This window comes from Pseudophryne corroboree, chromosome 2 (assembly GCF_028390025.1).
Source record: "Pseudophryne corroboree isolate aPseCor3 chromosome 2, aPseCor3.hap2, whole genome shotgun sequence".
NCBI classification, from domain to species: domain Eukaryota; kingdom Metazoa; phylum Chordata; class Amphibia; order Anura; family Myobatrachidae; genus Pseudophryne; species Pseudophryne corroboree.
The window spans coordinates 144435558-144462988 of NC_086445.1; the positions used below are offsets into that span (position 1 = coordinate 144435558).

General features: G+C 47.3%; 1 protein-coding gene across 2 annotated transcripts in view; it reads right to left on the minus strand.

The window, feature by feature from the left end:
- Positions 1 to 23235, minus strand: part of N4BP2L1 (NEDD4 binding protein 2 like 1) — a 136904-nt gene extending 113669 nt beyond the window's left edge. Inside the window, exon 1 of one of the 2 annotated variants that reach the window (XM_063951780.1) lies at positions 22779 to 23235. In XM_063951780.1, coding sequence (XP_063807850.1) covers positions 22779 to 23008 — 230 coding nt within the window. In that variant the 5' untranslated portion in view covers positions 23009 to 23235. The remainder of the gene's footprint in view (positions 1 to 22778) is intronic. The other variant, XM_063951779.1, reaches the window with a different exon arrangement.
- Positions 23236 to 27431: the final 4196 nt, after the last annotated feature.

Sequence of the window (27431 nt, forward strand, 5' to 3'; positions counted from 1 at the left end):
ACTGACTGGTACACCCACAGTGTTACCAGAGCGTCTACAGCTATTGCCTGAGGGTCCCTTGACCTGGCGCAATACCTGTCGAGTTTTTCCCAACTCGTGCTGAGGAAGTCTGCTTCCCAGTTGTCCACTCCCGGAATGAATACTGCTGACAGTGCTATCCCATGATTTTCCGCCCAGCGAAGAATCCTTGCAGCTTCTGTCATTGCCCTTCTGCTTCTTGTGCCACCCTGTCTGTTTACGTGGGTGACTGCCGTGATGTTGTCCGACTGGATCAACACCGGCTGTCCTTGAAGCAGAGGTCTTGCTAAGCTTAGAGCATTGTAAATGTCCCTTAGCTTCAGGATATTTATGTGAAGTGATGTCTCCAGGCTTGACCATAAGTCCTGGATATTCCTTCCCTGTGTGACTGCTCCCCAGCCTCGCAGGCTGGCATCCGTGGTTACCAGGACCCAGTCCTGAATGCCGAATCTGCGGCCCTCTAGAAGATGAGCACTCTGCAACCACCACAGGAGGGACACCCTTGTCCTTGGTGACAGGGTTATCCGCTGATGCATCTGAAGATGCGACCCGGACCATTTGTCCAGCAGGTCCCACTGGAAAGTTCTTGCGTGGAATCTGCCGAATGGGATTGCTTCGTAGGAAGCCACCATTTTACCCAGAACCCTTGTGCATTGATGCACTGAGACTTGGCTCGGTTTGAGGAGGTTCCTGACTAGCTCGGATAACTCCCTGGCTTTCTCCTCCGGGAGAAACACCTTTTTCTGGACTGTGTCCAGGATCATCCCTAGGAACAGAAGACACGTCGTCGGAACCAGCTGTGATTTTGGAATATTGAGAATCCAATCGTGCTGCCGCAACACTACCTGAGATAGTGCTACACCGACCTCCAACTGTTCCCTGGATCTTACCCTTATCAGGGAATCGTCCAAGTAAGGGATAACTAAAATTCCCTTCCTTCGAAGGAATATCATCATTTCGGCCATTACCTTGGTAAAGACCCGGGGTGCCGTGGACCATCCCTACGGCAGCGTCTGAACTGATAGTGACAGTTCTGTATCATAAACCTGAGGAACCCTTGGTGAGAAGGGTAAATTTTGACATGAAGGTAAGCATCCTTGATGTCCCGAGACATCATGTAGTCCCCTTCTTCCAGGTTCGCAATCACTGCTCTGAGTGACTCAATCTTGAATTTGAACCTCTGTATGTAAGTGTTCAAAGATTTTAGATTTTAGAATCGGTCTCACCGAGCCGTCTGGCTTCGGTACCACAATAGTGTGGAATAATACCCCGTTCCCTGTTGCAGGAGGGGTACCTTGATTATCACCTGCTGGGAATACAGCTTGTGAATGGCTTCCAAAACTGCCTCCCTGTCAGAGGGAGACGTCGGTAAAGTCGACTTTTGGAAACGGCGAGGGGGAGACGTCTCGAATTCCAATATGTACCCCTGAGATATTACCTGAAGGATCCAGGGGTCTACTTGCGAGTGAGCCCACTGCGCACTGAAATTCATTGAGAACGGGCCCCCACCGTGCCTGAGCTTGTAAAGCCCTAGCGTCATACTGAGGGCTTGGCAGAGGCGGGAAAGGGTTTCTGTTCCTGGGAACTGGCTGATCTCTGCAGCCTTTTTCCTCTCCCTCTGTCACGAGCAGAAAAGAGGAACCTTTTGTCCGCTTGCCAACAAAGGACTGCGCCTGATAATACGGCGTCTTATTTTGAGAGGCGACCTGGGGTACAAACGTGGATTTCCCAGCTGTTGCCGTGGCCACCAGGTCTAAAAGACCGACCCCAAATGTCCCCTTTCAAAGGCAATACTTCCAAATGCCGTTTGGAATCCGCATCACCTGACCATTTTACTGGTAGACTTGGACAACGCACTTATACTTGATGCCAGTCGGCAATTATTCCGCTGTGCATCATGCATATATAGAAATGCATCTTTTAAATGCTCTATAGGCAATAATATACTATCCTTATCTAGGATATCAATATTTCCAGTCAGGGAATCCGACCATGCCAACCCAGCACTGCACCTCCAGGCTGAGGCGATAGCTGGTCGCAGTATAACACCAGTATGTGTGTAAATACCTTTTTTGGATACCCTCCTGCTTTCTATCAGCAGGATCCTTAAGGGCGGCCATCTCATGAGAGGGTAGAGCCCTTGTTCTTACAAGCGTGTGAGCGCCTTATCCCCCCTAGGGGGTGTTTCCCAATGCATCCTAACCTCTGGCGGGAAAGGGTATGCAGCCAATACTTTTTAAGAAATTATTAATTGTTATCGGGGGGAAACCCACGCATCATCACACACCTCTTTTATTTCTCAGATTCAGGAAAACTACAGGTAGTTTTTCCCTCACCGAACATAATACCCCTTTTTTGGTGGTACTCGTATTATCAGAAATGTATAAAAACATTTTCCATTGTCTCAATCATGTAACGTGTGGCCCTACTGGAAATCACGGTTGTCTCTTCACCGTTGACACAGGAGTTAGTATCCGTGTCGGCGTCTGTATCTGCCATCTGAGGTAACGGCCGCTTTAGAGCCCCTGACGGCCGATGAGACGTCTGGACAGGCACAAGCTGAGTAGCCGGCTGTCTCATGTCAACCACTGTTTTTTTATATAGAGCTGACACTGTCACGTAATTTTCAACAGTACATCCACTCAGGTGTCGACCCCCTAGGGGGTGACATCACTGTTACAGACACTCTGCTCCGTCTCCACATCATTTTTCTCCTCATACATGTCGACACAAACGTACCGACACACAGCACACATACAGGGAATGCTCTGATAGAGGACAGGACCCACTTAGCCCCTTGGGGAGACAGAGGGAGAGTTTGCCAGCACACACCAGAGCGCTATATATGTATAGGGACAACCTTACAATAAGTGTCTATCCCTTATAGCTGCTTATATCTGTTATTTTGCCAAATAAGTGCCCCCCTCTCTTTTTTACCCTGTTTCTGTAGTTGCAGGATGCAGGGGAGATTCTGGGAGCCTTCCTACCAGCGGAGCTGTGTGGGAAAAATGGCGCTGTGTGCTGAGGAGATAGGCCCCGCCCCCTTCACGGCGGGCTCTTCTCCCGCTTTTTTCTGGAAAACTGGCAGGGGTTAAATACATCCATATAGCCCAGGAGCTATATGTGATGTATTTTTTGCCAAATAAGGTAAATTCATTGCTTCCCAGGGCGCCCCCCCCCCCCCAGCGCCCTGCACCCTCAGTGACCGAAGTGTAAAGTGTGCTGAGAGCAATGGCGCACAGCTGCAGTGCTGTGCGCTACCTTATGAAGACAGGAAAGTCTTCTGCCGCCGATTTATGGACCTCTTCTTGCTTCAGCATCTGTAAGGGGGCCGGCGGCGCGGCTCCGGGACCCATCCATGGCTGGGCCTGTGATCGTCCCTCTGGAGCTAATGTCCAGTAGCCTAAGAAGCCCAATCCACTCTGCACGCAGGTGAGTTCGCTTCTCTCCCCTTAGTCCCTCGATGCAGTGAGCCTGTTGCCAGCAGGTCTCACTGAAAATAAAAAAACCTATTTAAACTTTTACTCTAAGCAGCTCAGGAGAGCCACCTAGATTGCACCCTTCTCGTTCGGGCACAAAATCTTAACTGAGGCTTGGAGGAGGGTCATAGGGGGAGGAGCCAGTGCACACCAGCTAGTCCTAAAGCTTTTACTTTGTGCCCAGTCTCCTGCGGAGCCGCTATTCCCCATGGTCCTTTGGGAGTCCCCAGCATCCACTAGGACGTTAGAGAAATATATATATATATATATATATGAAACGAAATAGAGGAGATGGCGCCAAGGGAGTTATATCAACGCCCTACCTAAAAACGGACCCTTACAGTACTCTCCGGATAAATTACATCAGATAACAAATACTAACATAAAAATTTATTAAAACAACATATAAACCCGACACAAATGTTCATAAGTATACAGAGTTGATACATTTACATTTGTCGCACAATTTGAACAATCAGTTTGTAGTGATGAGGAAAAAGCGTAGATATATCACTACGATTTCCTCCTTCTCCTTATTGTAGATTCGGAGGTAACATCAGATAATAGATAGATAAATAACCCAACGCGTTTCGTCTTGTTCCAAGACTTCATCAGGGGTAAAATCTCTTCATTTCAGAACATATTGTCAGCACATAAAAGGTCATTCAAAGATGTATGAACAACGTTTTAATATTTCAATGGGACTTGATTGATACAGCGGGGACCATACCTCATATATCATCAGCTTGAGTCTGACATTCAGATATTCGAATATGGGGAAGATTCATATGTGTATAGAATCTAACTGGTTCGCAAGCATAAGGAACCTCGTCGGTCAGCAGCTTGAACCTGACACTCAGAGACTCAGGAGTGAAGGCAATTCAAATGGGAATAATGTCTAACCAATTTAGAACACGTGGTAGACCCTCCAGTGGTGCAGTGCTGACAGCCAAGTCTCTGTATAAATATATATATATATATATACACAGTATATGTGTATGTATATAATATGAAATCACTGAGGGACACTGGCCAGCAGCGGATTGTTGATTTGCACATATACACTGAAACTGAAAGCTCAGATTTCAACACACAAAAATAAAAGTTTAAAAATAGAGGAAAGTGATGGTGATTATAGAACATGTACCACGGGATACAAGTACTGTGCCAATACTGTTAGAGGCCACTTACTGTATCTTGAAATACCAACCATATTTCTCTTACGTCCTAGAGGAAACTGGTGTCCACATTAGTACCACGGGTCCACTAGGAGCCTTAGTCATTTTAAGAAATCAATAGTGTGCACTGGCTCCTCCCTCTATGCCCCTCCTACCAGACTAAGTTTAGAAAATGTGCCCGGAGGAGCTGGTCACGCATAGGGAAGCTCCTGAAGAGTTTTCTACATTTATTTTTTTGTTTGTTATTTTCAGACAGTGCTGATTGGCGAGCGCATGGTCCCGCAGCACGCCGCCACCCCTAACAGAGCCAGAATTAAGAAGAGTGGTGAGTAGGTGGCCGGTGGCCCGGTTAGCGGGTCACCGGCTGAAATGGCGGCATAAGGGTGTGGGGCAAAGCGCTGACAGGCAGGCTGCGCTCCAGGGCTCAGGATGACATGCTGTGTGCGTGTGTTTCACTGTGAGGGGCGTGTTGAGCCACTACTTACATTACCCACACTGGCAAACTAGCTTACAGGGGTTCTAACCCACTGTTAAGCACCATGCATACCTCAGCCAGTATAAAAAAAAAATGGGAAGACTGCGTGCCATTACAGGGTCGGGGCTTAACTATGAGCGGACCCAGCAGTTCACCAGTGCCATTTTCCCTCTGCAGATCTACACAGACAGACTGGCAGGGAAGCGCAGCCCCTCCACAAGGACTCCAGTTTGCCTCAGCAGTACCATTGGATCATAGCAAAGGGGAGAAGCAATATTAGAATACTGAGATAGGGGCGCTGTGTGGCTGGCTCCATCATACTCTGTGTCTCCCTAGAGGGCTCTTTGTGGGTTAACTGTGCTTTTAACCTATTCATCCTGTATGTGTGTCTGTTCTTTTACGTTTTACTATGTCAAAGGAGTGTGTTTCATGCACAGCAGAGTGTTTTTCTAACTCAGGGGGATCCCTACAGTGTACTCGGGATAGTACACATTCTCAGGCTAGTGGGTCCAAATCAGTATGGTTGGATTCATTAAAAGGGGTGATCTCAAATATTTCACATAAATTATCCCAAAGTGAGAAGGAGATGCAATACTTAAGACAATCTGTGGATGACCTGATGAACAGAGATTCAGTGGCCATTCCAGCGTCTCAGACCCCTACCATTTGTCCACAAAAGCGTTCACTGGCCCAAATCATGCAGACTGATACTGATGATGATGATGAATCAGACGTTGAGGAGGGTGAGGTGGACTCGGGAGGGGGGGATGCAGCTTTGTCACAGGGAATACAGGCCCTGATAAAGGCTATTAGAGATGTCCTGCACATTCCTGACAAAGCGACAGAGGACAATGAGGAATCTTATTTTAATGTAAAAAATAAATCCTCTGCTACTTTCCCTGCATCTAAGGAATTAAATTCCTTATTTGAAGAAACTTGGTCTAATCCTGACAAGAAGTTTCAGATCCCTAAAGGTTACTCACATCTTTCCCTTTTTTCTCAGGAAAACCCACAGATTGTTGACGCATCGGTATCTAGATTATCACGTAAAATAGTTTTACCAGTCCCAGTGGCAGCCTCCTAAAAAGATGCGGCTGACCGCAAAATTGAAACCACTCTCAAATCTCTGTACACAGCTGCGGGGGTGGCCCAGAGTCCCACTACTGCTTGTGCTTGGATCACTAGGGCCATTGCAAAATGGTCAGGTAACCTGAGGTGTTAGATTCCTTACCAAGAGGTGAGATGATTTTACTCCTGCAATATATACTGGACTCTGCAAATTTTATAGTGGAAGCCATAAAAGAAATTGGATTGCTCAATGCACGCTCCACGGCCATCACAGTGTCAGCACGCAGGGGCCTATGGCTACGTCAGTGGACGGCGGATGCGGATTCCAGAAAGGGTGTGGAAAGCCTTCCTTTCACAGGCGAGGCCCTGTTTGGTGACTAACTGGATACGTGGATATCCAAGGCTACGGCGGGTAAGTCTACATATCTTCCTTCCGCAGCCCCACCAGCTAGGAAGACCTACTCTGCTCCGACTCTGCAGCCCTTTCGGACAGCAAAATTTAAACATAAAGCCAAGGGTTCTTCTACAGCCTTCAAAGGCAAGAGAGGTAATCCCAGAAAACAAGCAACTGCAAGTTAACAGGAACAGAACTCCGGTTCTTCTTCCTCAAAGCCTTCAGCATGACGGTGGACCTCTCTGCCTGGGAGACAGGCAGGTGGGAGCCCGATTAAGAGATTTCCATCACATACTGGTGACGTCATGCCAGGACCCCTAGGTCAAAGAGGTCATCGCCCAGGGGTACAGACTGGAGTTTCAGGAATCCTACCTCACAGATTCTTCAATCTTCAGGCTTACCAGCTTCTTATAAATTTACAGAATGCAATTCAAAAACTGGTACAGACTCAGGTCATTGTTCCAGTTCCATCTTGGCTACGGACCAGGGGTTATTTTTCCAACCTGTTTGTGGTACCAAAACCGGACGGTTCGGTGAGACCCATTTTAAACCTCAAGTCCTTGAACCCGTACTTACGGGTGTTCAAATTCAAGATGGTGTCTCTGAGAGCGGTGATCTGGAGACTGGAGGAAGGGGAATTCTTGGTGTCTCTGGATATCAAGGATGCACACCTTCATATCCCGATCTGGCCGCCTTATCATCAGGCTTATCTCAGGTTTGCCTTACAGGACTGCCACTACCAGTTCCAGGCTCTGCCTTTGGCCTCTCCACAGATCCGAAGGTGTTCACCAAGGTAATGGCGGAGATTATGTTTCTCCTCCGAAGACGGGGAGTGAACATTATTCCGTACCTGGACGATCTGCTGATAAAAACACCATCCAGGGGGGCGGTTATTGGACAACATTGCACTCTCCACTCGGCTACTCCGGGATCACGGGTGGAATATGAACCTACCAAAATCTCACCTGGAACCAACTCGGAGGCTTCCATTCCTGGGGATGATACTGGATACGGAGGTACAGAAGGTGTTCCTTCCATTGGAAAGGGCAGTGGTGATCCAGTCAATGGTGCGGGATGTTCTAAAACAAACCCGGATATTGCTGCATCTCTGCATTCGCCTTCTGGGAAAGATGGTAGCCGCTTAAGAGGCACTGCAGTACGGAAAGGTTTCACGCAAGACCCTTCCAGCTGGACCTGTTGGACAAATGGTCTGGATCGCATTTACACATGCACCAGAGGATTTGTCTGTTGCCAAAAGCCAAGATTTCTCTTCTGTGGTGGCTCCAGACTTCTCACCTGACCGAGGTCGAAGGTTCGGGATTCAAAATTGTATTCTGCCAACCACAGATGCAAGCCTCAGAGGTTGGGGAGCAGTCACCCAGGGGGCACACTTCCAAGGAAAATGGTCAAATCAGGAAACCATTCTTCCAATCAACATTCTGGAACTAAGGGCCATATACAACGCCCTTCTGCAGGCAGCCCATCTTCTTCAAGATCAGGCAATCCAGGTTCAGTCGAACAATGTGACGGCAGTAACATACATAGACCCTTATTCCGAGTTGTTCGCTCGCTAGCTACTTTTAGCAGCATTGCACAAGCTAGGCCGCCACCCTCTGGGAGTGTATCTTAGCTTAGCAGAATAGCGAACGAAAAATTAGCAGAATTGCTACTAAATAATTCTTAGCAGTTTCTGAGTAGCTCCGGACCTACTCACAGATTGCGATCAGCTCAGTCCGTTTAGTTCCTGGTTTGACGTCACAAACACGCCCTGCGTTCGGCCAGCCACTCCCCCGTTCCTCCAGACACTCCCGCGTTTTTCCCTGACACGCCTGCGTTTTTTAGCCAAAGCCAGGAAAACGCTGCGTTGCCGCCCAGAAACGCCCCTTTCCTGTCAATCATTTACCAACAGCAGTGCGACTGAAAAGCGCCGCAGATGCCACAGCAAAACTGCTAAGTTTTGTGTTAAATAAGCGCATGTGCCCTGCATGTTTTGCGCATGCGCAATTTGCAACAAATCGCAGCATAGCAAAAATCGGCAACAAGTGAACAACTCGGAATGACCCCCATAAACCGAAAGGGCGGAACGAAGAGCAGAGCAGCAATGTCAGAGGTAACACGGATTCTCCTTTGGGCAGAAAGACACGCTGTGGCGTTGTCGGTGGTCTTCATTCCGGGAGTAGACACTTGGGAAGCAGACTTCCTCAGCAGACACGACCTCCACTCAGGAGAGTAGGGCCTTCACCCGGAGGTGTTCGGGTGCGTGACACGTCGGTGGGGAATTCCACAAATCGACATGATAGCCTCTCGTCTCAACAAGAAACTCAGGCGATATTGTTCCAGGTCGAGAGACCCACAGGCAGTGGCGCTGGACGATCTGGTGACTCCATGGGTTTACCAGATGGTGTATATGTTTCCACCACTTCCACTGATCCCAAGAATTCTCATAAGAATAAAAAAGAGAAAAGGTTCAAGCAATTCTCATTGCTCCGGACTGGCTAAGAAGGGCTTGGTACGCAGATCCCCTGGACATGCTGCTGGAGGATCTGTGGCCTCTACCTCTTCGAGAGGATCTTCTGCAACAGGGGCCGTTCGTCTATCAAAACTTACCGCGGCTACATTTGACGGCATGGTGGTTGAGCGTCAAATTTTAGCCCAGAAAGGCTTTCCGGACAGGGTAATTCCTACCCTGATCCAAGCCAGAAAATGGGTAACGTCTAAACATTACCACCAGATTTGGAGGACGTATGTGTCTTGGTGTGAAAACAGGTGTAATTTCAGCTGGGTCGTTTTTTTGCTTTTTCTGAAGTCAGGAGTGGATGTGGGCCTATGCCTGGGTTCCTTAAAGGTCCAGATCTCGGCCTTGTCCATTTTCTTCCAAAGACAGTTGGCATCCCTCCCTGAGCTTCAGATGTTCTTGAAAGGGGTTTTGTACATCCAGCCGCCCTTTGTGCCTCCCAAGGCACCTTGGGATCTCAACGTGGTGTTGCAGTTTCTACAATCTGAATGGTTTGAGCCTTTACAGGAGGTTGATGTAAAGTTTCTTACGTGGTATACTGTTACATTGCTGGCCTTGGCTTCGGCAAGTCGTGCCGGAATTGGGGGCGTGGTCTCACAAGAGCCCCTATTTGATTTTTCATGAAGATAGAGCTGAACTCAGAACTCGTCAGCAATTTGCGTTTCATATCAACCAGCCTATTGTGGTTCTGGTGCTTACAGACACCTCTTCCACTTCAAAGTCCCTGGATGTTGTGCAGGCTTTGAAAATCTATGTCAAACGGACAGCTCGTCACAGAAAATCGGACTCGCTGTTTGTACTCTATGATCCCAATAGAATTGGGTGTCCTGATTCCAAGCAGTCTATTGCTCGCTGGATCAAGCTTACTATCCAGCATGCTTACTATATGGCAAGTTTGCCGGTCCCTAGATCTGTACATTCCCACTCTACTAGGTCGGTGGGTTCTTACTGGGTGGCTGCCCGGGGTGTCTTGGCCTTACAGCTCTGCCGAGAAGCTACTTGGTCTGGTTCGAACACGTTTGCTAAGTTCTACAAGTTCAATACTTTGGCCTCTGAGGACCTACAGTTTGGTCAATCAGTTCTGCAAGAACCTCAGCACTCTCCCACCCAGTTTGGTAGCTTTGGTACATCCCCATGGTAATAATGTGGACCCCAGTATCCTCTAGGACGTAAGAGAAAATAGGATTTTAATTACCAACCGGTAAAGCCTTTTCTTGTAGTCCCTAGAGGATACTGGGCGCCGCCCAGTGCTTCGTTTCTGCACTGTTACTTGGTTAAGTAATGTTGGTTCAGTTGTTGCTGTTCCAGTTTCATGTTTGGTTAGCATGGCCATCCTCTTGTGTGTGCTGGTTCGGAATCTCACCACTATCCTTACCTATCGTTTTCTCACGGTATGTCCGTCTCCTCGGGCACAGTTTCTAGACTGAGTCTGGTAGGAGGGGCATAGAGGGAGGAGCCAGTGCACACGATTTCTTAAAGTGCCCAAGGCTCCTAGTGGACTCGTCTTATACCCATGGTACTAATGTGGACCCCAGTATCCTCTACGGACTACGAGAAAAGGATTTACCGGTAGGTAATTAAAATCCTATTTTCAGCAGGACTGTCCTTACAGTATATAACTGCTCTGTTCCTCTGTCATGATTGAGACATAGCAGTCCTGATTACTGGGGAATTGATGAGGTATGTGCATCCTGTGCTCTGTGCAGCGGAAAGTTTGGGTGGTAGCGAGAGTTTACAGGAATGGCACTAGCAATTGACAAGAGATATCCCCGTTTGGAGATACTTACCTCCGATGTTGAGAGGTAGCTAGAAACCCTTTGAGCTACACTGCAAACCGCAATAGGAGAAGTCAATATCCGTCTAGATGAAGAAATGTTGATCCTACTTTCAAGAACACAATGGACGGCCAGTCAGTTGGATGCTGGAAAAATCGCTGCCAACTATTATCAGGACATGGCTACAATTCCAAGACAACAGACATTATAATATATGACAGAAAATTATCAAATGTTGTAAGTTATAACCTATGAGAATTACTGTTGAGTTCAATGAAAACATAAAAAGCACAGGGCCAGAGGCAGACATGCAGGGATTGCGCTCCATGACCTATTAAACCTTTCTTGCTCTCTATGGCTCTGATTCTGAGGTGGGAGTAAAGCATAAAGAGCAAGTTACTTTGCACCTTGGCAAACCTTGTTGCAATGCATAAATACATTTATTAATTTTGCATGCAGAGTAAATACTGGCTACTTTTGCATGTAGCCAACTAACACTGGGCAGCTTTATTTTTTCACTCTCAAATCTAAAGGGGGGTACACACATAGCGACGTGTGCTTAATTCTTAGAAATCTGACTAGATTGCTTAGAAATTAAGCACACATTGCTCCATGTGTAGGGGTTCTTGAATTCATTCCCATGGGCAGCAAACGAAGGAGTAATAATACCAAACCAATGTGGCTAAACAAAAAGATTAAGGAACTAATGGCCAAAAAGAGGCGAGCATTCAAAAAGTATAAATCAGACTGGAAGGCGAAGTCATTACAGTACGATAAGGATTGTAACAAAATATGCAAAAAAGAAATCCGAGCGTCTGAAATAGAAACGGAAAGATAATAGCAAAGGAAAGTAAATCAAACCTCAAAAAGTTTTTTTTACTACATCGACAGCAAAAGATTAAAGAGAGTATAGGCCCTTTAAAAGGCAAATTGGGCGTCCTAATCAAAGACAACCTTGACATAGCGGAGGAATTAAACAAGTTTTTCTTATCAGTATTCACAAGAGAGGACCAGATGGCGGGATTGACGTATAACCTCAGCAATGAGAATGTCCCACTGCTAAGTGCTTATTTAAGCGAGGAAGTAGTCTGTGACTGATTTAAAAAAAATTAAGATTAATAAATCACCTGGTCCCGATGGAATTCACCCAAGGGTTCTCATGGAGCTACATTCCGAATAAGCAAGACCCCTATACTCAATTTTCTTGACTCACTTACACCAGGTATAGTTCCCAAAGACTGGCATATAGCGGAAGTAGTGCCAATATTCAAAAAGGGAAGTAAATCTGAACCGGGTAATTATAGACCAGTAAGTCTTACATCTATAGAGGGTAAAGTACTGGAAGGTATTTAAAGGGATAGAATACAGGATTTCCTTGAAACCAATAAGGTTATTAATAGGAACCAACATGGATTTGTGAAGGATAGCTCATGTCAAACTAACTTAATAGGCTTTTATGAAACAGTTAGTGCAAACATAGATCAGGGTAAAGAGGTAGATGTAATCTTTTTAGACTTTGCTAAAGCTTTTGATACAGTACCTCACATGAGACTAATCTACAAGTTAAGAGAACTTGAGCTAGCGTACACATTATGCACTTGGGTGAGGAATTGGTTGGATAAAAGGCAACAGCGAGTGGTGGTAAATGGAACTTTTTCGGAATGGACTGAGGTACTCAGTGGTGTGCCACAGGGGTCTGTACTTGGACCACTATTGTTCAACATTTTCATAAATGATCTAGAAGCAGGTTTAGAGAGCATAACGTACATTTTTGCAGACAATACCAAATTGTGTAAGGTTATAAATTCGGTGGAGAATGCTGAGTCTCTTCAGAACGACTTGCTTAAACTGGAAGCATGGGCTTCAAAATAGACAATGAGGTTCAATATAGACAAATGTAAGGTTATGCACTTCGGTAGCAAGAACAAGAACACTACCTACATACTAAATGGGGAGAAACTAGGGGATTCTGTACTGGAAAAAGATTTCGGTGTTCACATAGATAACAAACTTAACAGTAGTACCCAAAGTAGGAATGTAGCAAAAAAGGCAAACAAGGTATTAGCATCCATTAAGCGGGGAATTGATGCAAGGGATGAGAGTGTTATACTCCCATTATATAAATCACTAGTGAGGCCGCATCTCGAATACTGTGCACAATTATGGGCACCATACTACATAAAGGATATCCTGGAATTAGAAAAGGTTCAAAGACGGGCGACCAAATTTATAAAGAAGATGGAAACTCTAGAATACCGGGAAAGGCTTGCTTGGCTAGGCAGGTTTACACTGGAAAAAAGGAGACTAAGAGGGAACATGATTAACATTTACAAATATAAGGGGTCAATACACAGAGCTAGCGGGGGATTTGTTTTTGGTAAAATCAAAAAGGACATGTAGACATCCGCTTAGGTTGGAGGAGAGGAGATTTTGCACACAGAGACGGAAAGGTTTCTTCACAGTAAGGACAATACATATATGGAATTCCCTGCCTGAGAGACTAGTGACGGTGGACTCGTCATTACTTTTAAGAATGGGCTTGATAAATTTCTAATGGATAAGGATACACAGGGTTATGGCGGGTAAATCATTTACTATAGTAATACAAAATGGAGTATTTTAGTTTACGCCTAAACATTCACCACAGTTAAAATGAGTCTTAAAAATATTTCAGTGTAGACCACTACAAGTTGAACTCGATGGACAAATTGTCTGTTTTCCACCTCAGAAACTATGTTACTATACTATGTTCTTGTGAATGAGGCTATTGTTCTGAATAACGTGGACAGCTAAAAGCAAGTTATTACAACCTGCCAAATCAGTCTTCAGCCACATAATCCAGCTGTGATAAACGTGTTATATCATGTAAACTGGAACAATCAATAAGGAAACAGGCACATAATACGTAAGTATCATTAGCTGAGCTCTCAGAGGTGAGATCCTAAAAGCAAATACTGGCGGAACCAGCAAGTTTACACAACAATGAAGTCCGTACCAGCCATACAATAGCCAATGTGAGCATACTGTGAAGATAAAGTTTAAATAAAAATAAGAATTTACTCACCGGTAATTCTATTTCTCGTAGTCCGTAGTGGATGCTGGGTACTCCGTAAGGACCATGGGGAATAGACGGGCTCCGCAGGAGACTGGGCACTCTAAAAGAAAGATTAGGTACTATCTGGTGTGCACTGGCTCCTCCCTCTATGCCCCTCCTCCAGACCTCAGTTAGGGAAACTGTGCCCGGAAGAGCTGACACTACAAGGAAAGGATTTGGAATCCAGGGTAAGACTCATACCAGCCACACCAATCACACCGTACAACTTGTGATAACTATACCCAGTTAACAGTATGAACAACAAAAGAGCCTCATGAACAGATGGCTCATAACAAAACCCTTTAGGTAAGCAATAACTATATACACGTATTGCAGAGAGTCCGCACTTGGGACGGGCTTCCAGCATCCACTACGGACTACGAGAAATAGAATTACCGGTGAGTAAATTCTTATTTTCTCTGACGTCCTAGTGGATGCTGGGTACTCCGTAAGGACCATGGGGATTATACCAAAGCTCCCAAACGGGCGGGAGAGTGCGGATGACTCCGCAGCACCGAATGAGCAAACTCAAGGTCCTCCTCAGCCAGGGTATAAAACTTGTAGAATTTTGCAAACGTGTTTGATCCCGACCAGGTAGCAGCTCGGCAAAGTTGTAAAGCCGAGACCCCTCGGGCAGCCGCCCAAGAAGAGCCCACCTTCCTCGTGGAATGGGCTTTGACTGATTTAGGATGCGGCAGTCCAGCCGCAGAATGTGCAAGTTGAATCGTGCAACAGATCCAGCGAGCAATAGTCTGCTTAGAAGCAGGAGCACCCAGCTTATTGGGTGCATGCAGGATAAACAGCGAGTCAGTTTTTCTGACTCTAGCCGTCCTGGAAACATAGATTTTCAGGGCCCGGACTACGTCCAGCAACTTGGAAGCCTCCAAGTCCCGAGTAGCCGCAGGCACCACAATAGGTTGGTTCAAATGAAACGCTGATACCACCTTAGGGAGAAATTGGGGACGAGTCCTCAATTCTGCTCTGTCCATATGGAAGATCAGATAGGGGCTTTTACATTACAAAGCTGCCAATTCTGACACACGCCTAGCCGAAGCCAAGGCCAAAAGCATGACCACTTTCCACGTGAGATATTTCAACTCCACGGTCTGAAGTGGCTCAAACCAATGTGATTTTAGGAAATCCAACACAACGTTGAGATCCCAAGGTGCCACTGGGGGCACAAAAGGGGGCTGAATATGCAGCACTCCCTTAACAAACGTCTGAACTTTAGGCAGTGAAGCCAGTTTTTTCTTAAAGAAAATAGACAGGGCCGAAATCTGGACTTTAATGGATCCCAATTTTAGGCCCATAGTCACTCCTGACTGTAGGAAGTGCAGAAATCGACCTAGCTGAAATTCTTCTGTTGGGGCCTTCATAGCCTCACACCAAGCAACATATTTTCGCCATATGCGGTGATAATGTTTTGCTGTCACATCCTTCCTAGCTTTTATCAGCGTAGGAATGACTTCAACCGGAATGCCCTTTTCCATCAGGATCCGGCGTTCAACCGCCATGCCGTCAAACGCAGCCGCGGTAAGTCTTGGAACAGACAGGGCCCCTGCTGTAGCAGGTCCTGTCTGAGAGGCAGAGGCCAAGGGTCCTATGAGATCATTTCTTGTAGTTCCGGGTACCAAGTCCTTCTTGGCCAATCCGGAACGATGAGTATAGTTCTTACTCCTCTCTTTCTTATTATCCTCAGTACCTTTGGTATGAGAGGAAGAGGAGGGAACACATAAAACGACTGGTACACCCACGGTGTCACTAGAGCGTCCACAGCTATCGCCTGAGGGTCCCTTGACCTGGGGCAATATCTTTTTAGCTTTTTGTTGAGGCGGGACGCCATCATGTCCACCTGTGGCCTTTCCCAACGATTTACAATCAGCTGGAAGACTTCTGGATGAAGTCCCCACTCTCCCGGGTGGAGGTCGTGCCTGCTGAGGAAGTCTGCTTCCCAGTTGTCCACTCCCGGAATGAACACTGCTGACAGTGCTATCACGTGATTTTCCGCCCATCGGAGAATCCTTGTGGCTTCTGCCATCGCCATCCTGCTTCTTGTGCCGCCCTGTCGGTTTACATGGGCGACCGCCATGATGTTGTCTGACTGAATCAGCACCGGCTGGTTTTGAAGCAGGGGTCTTGCCTGACTTAGGGCATTGTAAATGGCCCTTAGTTCCAGAATATTTATGTGTAGGGAAGCTTCCTGACTCGACCATTGTCCTTGGAAGTTTCTTCCCTGAGTGACTGCCCCCCAACCTCGGAGGCTTGCATCCGTGGTCACCAGGATCCAGTCCTGTATGCCGAATCTGCGGCCCTCGAGAAGATGAGCACTCTGCAGCCACCACAGCAGAGACACCCTGGCCCTCGGGGACAGGGTGATCAGCCGATGCATCTGAAGATGCGATCCGGACCACTTGTCTAACAGATCCCACTGAAAGATCCTTGCATGGAACCTGCCGAATGGAATTGCCTCGTAAGAAACTACCATCTTTCCCAGGACACGCGTGCAGTGATGCACCGACACCTGTTTTGGTTTTAGGAGGTCTCTGACCAGAGATGACAACTCCTTGGCCTTCTCCTCCGGTAGAAACACCTTCTTCTGTTCTGTGTCCAGAATCATACCCAGGAACAGCAGACGCGTCGTAGGAACCAGCTGCGACTTCGGGATATTCAGAATCCAGCCGTGCTGTTGTAGCACTTCCTGAGATAGTGCTACTCCGACCAACAACTGCTCCCTGGACCTCGCCTATATAAGGAGATCGTCCAAGTACGGATAATTATAACTCCCTTCTTTCGAAGGAGTATCATCATTTCGGCCATTACTTTGGTCTGTCCACGGCACCGAGGGTATTTACCAAACGGCAACGTCTGGAATTGGTAATGGCAGTCCTGTACCACAAAACGGAGGTACACCTGGTGAGGTGGGTAAATGGGGACATGTAGGTAAGCATCCTTGATGTCCAGTGATACCATGTAATCCCCCTCTTCCAGGCTTGCAATAACCGCCCTGAGCGATTCCATTTTGAACTTGAACTTCCTTATATAAGTGTTCAAGGATTTCAAATTTAGAATGGGTCTCACCGAACAGTCTGGTTTCGGTACCACAAACATTGTGGAATAGTAACCCCGTCCCTGTTGAAGGAGGGGAACTTTTATTATCACCTGCTGGAGGTACAGCTTGTGAATTGCCGTCAGTACTACCTCCCTGTCCTGGGGAGTAGCTGGCAAGGCTGATTTGAGGTAACGGCGAGGGGGAGACGTCTCGAATTCCAGCTTGTATCCCTGAGATACCACTTGTAGAACCCAGAGATCCACCTGTGAGCGAACCCACTGGTCGCTGAAGTTCCGGAGACGGGCCCCCACCGTACCAGGCTCCACCAGTGGAGCCCCAGCGTCATGCGGTGGACTTAGTGGAAGCAGGGGAGGATTTTTGTTCTTGGGAACTGGCTGTATGGTGCAGCTTTTTTCCTCTACCCCTGCCTCTGGGCAGAAAGGACGCGCCTTTAACCCGCTTGCCTTTCTGGGGCCGAAAGGACTGTACCTGATAATACGGTGCTTTCTTAGGCTGTGAGGGAACCGGAGGTAAAAATGTCGACTTCCCAGCTGTTGCTGTGGAAACGAGGTCCGAGAGACCATCCCCAAACAATTCCTCACCCTTGTAAGGCAAAAACTCCATGTGCCTTTTAGAAATTCCTCACCCTTGTAAGGCAAAAACTCCATGTGCCTTTTAGAATCCGCATCACCTGTCCACTGCCGAGTCCATAATACTCTCCTGGCAGAAATGGACATAGCATTAATTCTAGATGCCAGCCGGCAAATATCCCTCTGTGCATCTCTCATATATAAGACGACGTCTTTAATATGCTCTATGGTTAGCAAAATCGTATCCCTGTCGAGGGTATCAATATTTTCTGACAGGGTATCGGACCAAGCTGCTGCAGCACTACACATCCAAGCTGAAGCAATAGCAGGTCTCAGTATAGTACCTGAGTGTGTATATACAGACTTCAGGATAGCCTCCTGCTTTCTATCCGCAGGCTCCTTTAAGGCGGCCGTATCCTGAGACGGCAGTGCCACCTTTTTTGACAAGCGTGTGAGCGCCTTATCCACCCTCGGGGATGTCTCCCAACGTAACCTGTCCTCTGGCGGGAAAGGGTACGCCATCAGTAACTTTTCAGAAATCACTAGTTTCTAATCGGGGGAAGCCCACGCTTCTTCACACACTTCATTCAACTCATCTGATGGGGGAAAAACCACTGGTTGCTTTTTCTCCCCAAACATAATACCCTTTTTAGTGGTACCTGGGTTAATGTCAGAAATGTGCAACACATTTTTCATTGCCGTAATCATGCAACGGATAGCCCTAGTGGAATGTACATTAGTCTCGTCCTCGTCGACACTGGAGTCAGACTCTGTGTCGACATCTGTGTCTGCCATCTGAGGTAGCGGGCGTTTTTGAGCCCCTGATGGCCTTTGAGACGCCTGGGCAGGCACTGGCTGAGAAGCCGGCTGTCCCACAGCTGTTATGTCATCGAACCTTTTATGCAAGGAGTTGACACTGTCGTGTAAAACCTTCCACATATCCATCCACTCTGGTGTCGACCCCACAGGGGGTGACATCACACTTATCGGCACCTGCTCCGCCTCCACATAAGCCTCCTCATCAAACATGTCGACACAGCCGTACCGACACACCGCACACACACAGGGAATGCTCTGACTGAGGACAGGACCCCACAAAGTCCTTTGGGGAGACAGAGAGAGAGTATGCCAGCACACACCACAGCGCTATATAATCAGGGATTTACACTAACACAAAGTGATTTTTCCCTATAGCTGCTTTACATATACAGTTTGCGCCTAAATTTAGTGCCCCCCCTCTCTTTTTTACCCTTTGAGCCTGGAAACTGCAGGGGAGAGCCTGTGGAGCTGTCTTCCAGTGGAGCTGTGAAGAGGAAATGGCGCCAGTGTGCTGAGGGAGATAGCCCCGCCCCTTCTCGGCGGACTTCTCCCGCTCTTATATTTATATTATGGCGGGGGATTTTTCCACATATATAGTTTTTTTAGACTATATTATGTGCTGTTTGCCAATGTAAGGTACTCTAATTGCAGCCCAGGGCGCCCCCACCCCAGCGCTCTGCACCCATCAGTGACCGGAGTATGTGGTGTGCATAGGGAGCAATGGCGCACAGCTGCAGTGCTGTGCGCTGCCTTAATGAAGACCTGAGTCTTCAGCTGCCGATTTTCATGATGTTCTTCTTGCTTCTGGCTCTGCAAGGGGGACGGCGGCGCGGCTCCGGGACCGGACGATCGAGAACGGGTCCTGTGTTCGATCCCTCTGGAGCTAATGGTGTCCAGTAGCCTTAGAAGCCCAAGCTAGCTGCAAGCAGGTAGGTTCGCTTCTCTCCCCTTAGTCCCTCGTAGCAGTGAGTCTGTTGCCAGCAGATCTCACTGAAAATAAAAAACCTAACAAATACTTTCTTTACTAGAAGCTCAGGAGAGCCCCTAGTGTGCAACCAGCTCGGGCCGGGCACAGATTCTAACTGAGGTCTGGAGAAGGGGCATAGAGGGAGGAGCCAGTGCACACCAGATAGTACCTAATCTTTCTTTTAGAGTGCCCAGTCTCCTGCGGAGCCCGTCTATTCCCCATGGTCCTTAAGGAGTACCCAGCATCCACTAGGACGTCAGAGAAAACAGGAACCTTTTAACTATTTGTAACAAAAAAAAAGCAGGAAGAAGATGAGAATAATAACATACGGGAAATACTTTGTTATCACAGTTTAGGTTACATAAAGTCCCTGATGTTTATCGAGTGGATGGAGCCTGCCAAAATAGGTGAGGTAAGGGAACAGGGACCAAAACATTAGGGCTATATTATAATGCACTAGCAAGGTAATAGACACTAAAGCATAAGCATTCCTCCTGTTTAAGACATTCAAACATAGTATAAGCTGCAAACACCATGTACAATAACCTGCAGCATTTAGGAATTATATAGCAAGTGACCTTTGTTGATTATCTGTCAGAGTTTAAAATAAATGTTGGATCTGCAATGTTTTTCTATGTAGTTTTCCATCTGTTTAGTCCCTTTTAATTTTAATGCAATAAAAAATGTTGCTGTGTAATCCATAAACTGAAGATGTAAAGATTGGTCCAGTGGTAGTCACTATATGCTTTTTGTTGTGAAATAACCCACAATTTAAGCAGAAGAAGTTGTGTTTTTTTACCAAAATGAAATGCAACAGTTTCATTGCTTTGGGACTAAGGAGGGAATCCAATTGCATGCAGGAAATTTAAAAACCCCATGGCTCTGGGTTTTGGTATTCAACTGGAACTCAGAAAATTGGACACAGTGATTTCTATAGAATAGTCTTTTTTCTCGTACCTCCAGAACAAGTCTGATTTTTCCTAAAATCTTTATTTTTAGGAAAAATCAGCGGGACTTGCTCTGGTAACCCAGCGGCACCCCACCTTGAAGACTAATTAAGCAATTGGAAGTTTCCAATTAGTTTAATTAGTAATTACTCACCTTCCGAAGCGGTGTCTTCTTCATCCAGCGTCAGGAGCCAGTCCTCTGCAGCAGTGGTGAGTATGTGATGTGTGTGTGAGTGTTTGCAAGTGTGTATAAGGGAATCAGTATGATTTCCCGACAGCTGGAATCCCGACACCGAGTGCAGAGTGTCCCCTTGCAGGCTCGTTGAGCTCGCCACGCTTCCGGTCCGGTGGCGACCAAAGGTTCTATTCTCCCCCGAGTGGTAGCGTGGACCACCACCCAAGTGGGGTTTCTGGCTGGCGGTCAGGATTCCGACCATCGGCATTTCAATGGCTGTTGGGATTTCAGCGTCGGGATTTTGTCCGCCAGTATCCTGACAGTCGGGAATATAACTGCATACCTGTATAAGTATGTATAAGTGTGCGAGTGACCCCAGTATATGTATGACTCCCAGCAACCCCCAGGACTCCCAGAAGCCCCGTGTCGTGGACACCCATAGAGGGACAAAAGCCTGTAGCGCCGGAAATCGGGCAGTGGGATTTCACCGCTAGTCGGGATTCCGTTGCCGGCATTGTGACGTCCAGGACCACGACTAGTGGTATTGTAACCACACCCTGTTTTCAGTGACCCAATACAATTGCAATGATTTATACATTCTAGACCATTGTGGTTTTCCAAATCCCTGCTCCATTCAATGCGATTAACATTCAGTTTGGTTTCACATGTGTTTGAACTTGTGTTTTTAAGCACAGGTCAAACTGCATAGCAATTAAAGGTCATTGGGAGCTATATATCAAAACTTGGAGAGAGATAAAGGGGTAGATTTAACAGAGTGATAGGGGTCTATTCATAAAGCAGTGAAAAGAATGGGAAGTGAGCCAGTGGAGAAGTTACCCTTGGCAACCAATCAGCACTGAAGTAACATTTATAATTTGCATTGGTTGCCATGGGCAACTTCTCCACAGGCTCACTTCTCCACTCTTTTCACTGCTTCATGAATAGACCCCTATATTCTTATGTACTTGTTATGTTTGTTACATTGTGCTCCAGCCAATCAACTCCAGTCATTTTTTCCCCAAAGACACGATAAGAGCTGATTGGCTGGAGCACCATTTATCATTTGTACCGAGTGATAGCCAGAATATCACTTGTTGTTAAATCTGCCGCAACGTACCAACAGCAATAACACATCATGTAAAATGACAGCTAGGAACAGATTGGTTGGTACTTTACCTCTCTCTTAGGGGTACATTTACTAAGCAGTGATAAGAGCAGAGAAGTGAGCCAGTGGAGAAGTTGCCTATGACAACCAATCAGCACTGAAGTAAGATCTATAATTTGCATACTATAAAATGATACAGAGCTGCTGATTGGTTGATGGGGAAATTTCTCCACTGGCTCACTTCTCAGCTCTTATCACTGCTTAGTAAATGTACCCCTTAGTTTTGCTACATCTCCCCCTTAAAGAGAAGCACAGTTCTCCACCGCCCAGTCTGCTCAATCTGTTAATACACAGTGCATCTACAGAATTATGTTTATGGGGCCTGTTAATTCAAGTACAAACTGCAGCCAATCAGAAAACAGACATTTTCGGAAAAATGCCTTATCTCGAATGGCGCAATTTAACATGAGGGCAATACTGTTGGTACCACTTCATACTATATAACAGATGTACTAAGCCTTGGAGAGTGATAAAGTGGGAAGAGATAAAGTGCCAGCCAAGCAGCGCCTAACTGCCATACAGACTGTGGGGTAGAAGTATTAACCTGGAGAAGGCATAAAGAAGTGATAAACCAGTGATATATGCAAGGTGATAAACGCACCAGCCAATCAGTTCCAATATGTAAATTAACAGTTAGGAGCTGATTGGCTGGTGCCTTTATCACCTTGCACATATCACTGGTTTATCACTTCCTTATGCCTTCTCCAGGTTAATACATCTGCCCCAGGGTTTGAAAAATGACAGGAACTGCTTGGCTGGTACTTTATCTCTCTCTAAGGCTTAGTACATCTGTCCCACAGTATAATCTGCTGTGGCCCTATTTATTAGGCAGCATAAACAGCCCTATAGCTTTCCGCAGGATAGAGCTACTGTAGTATTACTTTTTCTCCTCACTGAAGTTCATAACAAGAATGTAAACATTGGCACTGCACAGTGATTAATCTGCAATACCCAGCTAGTCATATGATAAAAGGACGGCTTATGCACAGTACTACTTCCTCTGACAGAGGACGGTTGGCAGTACTGTACCGCAGTTCCAACTGACAGTGCACACACAGCTGGTCCTGTACCTGGCCAGGCTGCTCTTGCCAGAGCCCGGCAGCCCCCGCAGAAGGTAGAGGTGCTTGGAGAACCTGGAACGCTGGGCGGGGGGAGCGGGCTGCCTGTTGCTGCTGCTGCAAGTTGGCGGCGGCGGCTGCTGCTGTCTGTGGGTCCCCCGCTGCTGTCGGCTGTGTCTCTGCTGCCGCTGCGGCCCGTCCAGGCTCAGGTTCCCGAAGGAGCTGATCAGCCGCTCTGCCATTCTGCCCGGCTGCGGCCCTGGCACCCTCACGCGTCCCCGTACAGCATGTGTCTGTGCCCTGTGCGGCTGGGGAGGGGTGCGGCGTAGCGGGGAGCCGCCCGGAGGAGGCGGTGGTTGCTGAGCGGGAGGGATGCGGGGACAGATGCGGCTGATGACTGGACCAGGCCGGGCTTGGTAGCCGCACGCAGAAGTCGATGTTGCGGTCTGTGATGTGTTAAGCTCAGGCCTGCCCCGGTAATGACACGATAATAATACACAGTCAGGTCACAGTAACCACTTATCTGGCATTTTTTTTTCTTTTAAAAAAACACTTTGAAACTCATATTATTATTTTTTTTGGGGGGGGGGGGGTAGGGCTTTAATAAGTGAAAAAAAATTGGAACATCAGTAACACTGCGACTGTCCCAAATCAGTAGCGGTTTTAGGTGCGGGCCAGCATGGTGTGCGCCTGGGACAATCCGGCCCAGTGAGGGCATGCCTCCCACTGTCCTCCCCCGTCTCCTCCTCCTGCTGGCGCAGCCCGTGCACTGCCCCCTACTGACACCAACCCCCCTACTCACTTCCGCCTACTGGGTGAGTCTACTTTACTTTCGTGAACAGGACCCGTCGCCGGATGGTGAGTTATGGGGACACAAGCAACGAGGCAGAGGGCACACATACATACATACATACATACGTGTATGAGGGGCTGTACCTGATGCAATGTGCATAAGGGGCTACTTGGTGCAATGTGTATAAGATGCTCTAGCTCAGTGTTTTTCAACCACTGTGGTGTTGCACACTAGTGTGCCCTGAGCAGTCTCCAGGTGTACCGCCATAAAAGCACAGCCCGGCCCATCATTGTTTTGCTGCTACGGAGGCCCTGGAACGATCAATACTGGTGGGTTTAGTGGTTGCAGAGCCAGTTCTAATTTTGGGCCCGGGCAGTGTTGGGGTCTTCTGGCTTTCTCAAATGTGGCTCAGGCGTTACCTATGGAGAAGCTGCGACATGACATCCTAGGACATGCTACTGAACCATGCATCACCATTATATTGGAATGTGCCTTGGCAATATTTAAATCTTGTTCAGTGTGCCGCGAGTTGTAAAAGGTTGAAAATCTCTGCTCTAGCTGGTGCAATGTGTATAAGGGGTGATAATGTCGATTTATATACAGAAATGAAAAGCTATACCTTCTATACACTCTAAACACACTTTAAACCTTTAGCTGCTGCAGCCGCTATACTTGGTACACACGCTACGTACTTTTTACGCTATTAGCGTACAGAATCCTGTACGATGTACGGACTCTGTGTACAAACGCCGCGCTGGCGGTACAATGCACCCGCAGCGCGTACACACCCAATAAATACGCTTTAAACCTTATACAGCAATGCAATGCGTTACTAATACACTTTTAAACCATAGCGGGGAAAGGAAGACACAACACCGATTTGTAGTTAAATCACTGGGTTACGACACCACAGCGTAATATTGCTGAAAGGCGGTTACAATATATACAATATAAGACAATATAACCGAATAATGGCTACAGTCAATGGTACATACGTGAGTATATTCGCGTGCGCTTCCCGGTCCTCCGTAATCTAATAGATAACGTTGTGAATCTTGTGTAAGACCAGGCTGCAGCAGGCTTTATTTATACAATTCTTCCAAAAGCAATACAATGGATACTGTAATCCCTTTGTCCATTGGACACAGGAATGCACTTTTACAGTACAGGAGAGGTCATAGGTCGATTTGAATTGGTGGGCGATGTCTGTTCTAACTGCTCTTGTGGGTGGTCTCCTCTGGATTCCCGCTGCATACATAATGTACAGTAAATACAGTTTATATCTATATTCTGCTTCTGCACATAACTATCCGCAGGAACATGCGATCTTCCTCAAACCAACACCGGAATGTTACCCTTAAAATACCCTACAGCTGGATACCAAACACCACCTTATGACCTTGTTCTGTCCCCTCCTATTCTGTAAAGGTGAATCCCCTTGTTCTGAAACCATTTAAACTGTTGTTATTTTCTGGTGTGGTGCAGGGGGACTATGTGTACATTGTGCACTATTTGGATTATATATGTAATGTGTTTTGATAGCTCTCCATGCGTTCACAAACTGTACCGTAAATACCCATACCACGCAGATGCGCACGACCGCGGGAGCGACCATACGCAAACTGCGAATATGTGCACGCACAGCAGAACAAGTACACACGCGGAGTCCATGTGTGTGTAGTTCGTACGTGATGTGTGTACTGCAATATTTTCGACTTTGACAGGGGCTCCCTGCTGCAATGTTTATAAGAGGCTTTACCTGGTGCAATGTATATAAGGGGCTAGCTGGCACAATGTGTACAAGAGGCTCTACCTGGCGCAATGTTTATAAGGGGTTACCTGGTGGAATGTGTATAAGGGGCTCTACCTGGCATAACGTGTATGACTGCCTGGGGGCTACTCACTGTACCAGGGTAATTAGCGCATTCGCTCAAGTTCAGAACATGGCACCCCCAGGGCTAGTATAACTAAACTGCATTGAACACTATCCACGTGGCCATCTATTGGGAATAGTAACCTGTAGCGAGAGAAGTGAGCCTGCAAGAGTACACATTTAAATGTTCTGAACAAGTTTAATGACGTTCTGAAGCAGTTCATGGGTCACTCACTCAGGGGCACATTCATAATATCCCCACATTTTAAATGTGGTGTTGTCTGTGTTATCAGCTCCCTCAACATGCCCCTTAGGTGCAATCAGTGCCTCCAAATGCCCCTTTTGTTTCATTAGACCCCTCCACATGCCTCTTATGTGTCATCAGCTCCCTCCTAATGCCCCTTTTATTTCATCAGATCCCTCCACATGCCTCTTATGTCATCAGATCCCTTCACATGCCTCTTATGTGTCATCAGATCCCTCCACATGCTTCTTATGCACCATAGGACCCTTCTCCAAATGCCCCTTATGTGTCCCCTTCCACCCCACATGCCCCTTATGTGCAATCAGTCTCCTCCCTATGCCCCTGCATCCCTTGATTTATGCTCCAATCATGTGGGCACCATACCACACAACTGTCCGGATTTTTGCAGGACAGACTCGTTTTTTTTGGGACTGTCCCATCCGCACGCCACAGTGGAGGGGAAGTTGGGAGGCTCCCTGTCACTCGGTGCTGTGCGTGGCATTAGTCACGTGCAGGTGTCCCAACGTGGATGCTCACAATGTTGGGAGGTATGGGGCACCACTAGAAAACCCCTACTGCAACCTTTCTAAGCACAGACTACAGTACATATGAGCAGTGGGGTAGAAGGTGGTGAGTCCAAGAACGGAATGCAAGAGAGAGTAGGGAGGAATGGAATGGGTGGAGGGTTTCCAGTGAAGTGGCATCTCCTCACTGCACCCCTGTAATAATACATAGGAGGACATTTACTAAGCAGTGATAAAAGTGGAGAAGTGAGCCAGTGGAGAGGTTGCCCATGGCAACCAATCAGCATTGATGTAACATTTATAATTTACATACTATAAAAAATAAGATTTTACTCACCGGTAAATCTATTTCTCTATCGTCCTAGTGGATGCTGGGGTTCCTGAAAGGACCATGGGGAATAGCGGCTCCGCAGGAGACAGGGCACAAAAAGTAAAGCTTTTCCGATCAGGTGGTGTGCACTGGCTCCTCCCCCTATGACCCTCCTCCAGACTCCTGTTAGATTTTTGTGCCCGGCCGAGAAGGGTGCAATCTAGGTGGCTCTCCTAAAGAGCTGCTTAGAGAAAGTTTAGCTAGGTTTTTTATGTTACAGTGATTCCTGCTGGCAACAGGATCACTGCAGCGAGGGACTGAGGGGAGAAGGAGTCAACTCACCTGCGTGCAGGATGGATTGGCTTCTTGGCTACTGGACATCAAGCTCCAGAGGGACGATCACAGGTACAGCCTGGATGGTCACCGGAGCCGCGCCGCCGGCCCCCTTGCAGATGCTGAAGACAGAAGAGGTCCAGAATCGGCGGCTGAAGACTCCTGCAGTCTTCTAAAGGTAGCGCACAGCACTGCAGCTGTGCGCCATTTTCCTCTCAGCACACTTCACACGGCAGTCACTGAGGGTGCAGGGCGCTGGGAGGGGGGCGCCCTGGGAGGCAAATGAGTACCTATGAAGGCTAAAAATACCTCACATATAGCCCTAGAGGCTATATGGAGATATTTAACCCCTGCCTGATTTCTCAAAATAGCGGGAGACGAGCCCGCCGGAAAAGGGGCGGGGCCTATCTCCTCAGCACACGGCGCCATTTCCTCTCACAGCTCCGCTGGTCAGGACGGCTCCCAGGTCTCTCCCCTGCACTGCACTACAGAAACAGGGTAAAACAGAGAGGGGGGGCAAATTTATGGCGATATTTTTATATAACAAAGCAGCTATAGGGGAGCACTTATTATAAGGCTATCCCTGAT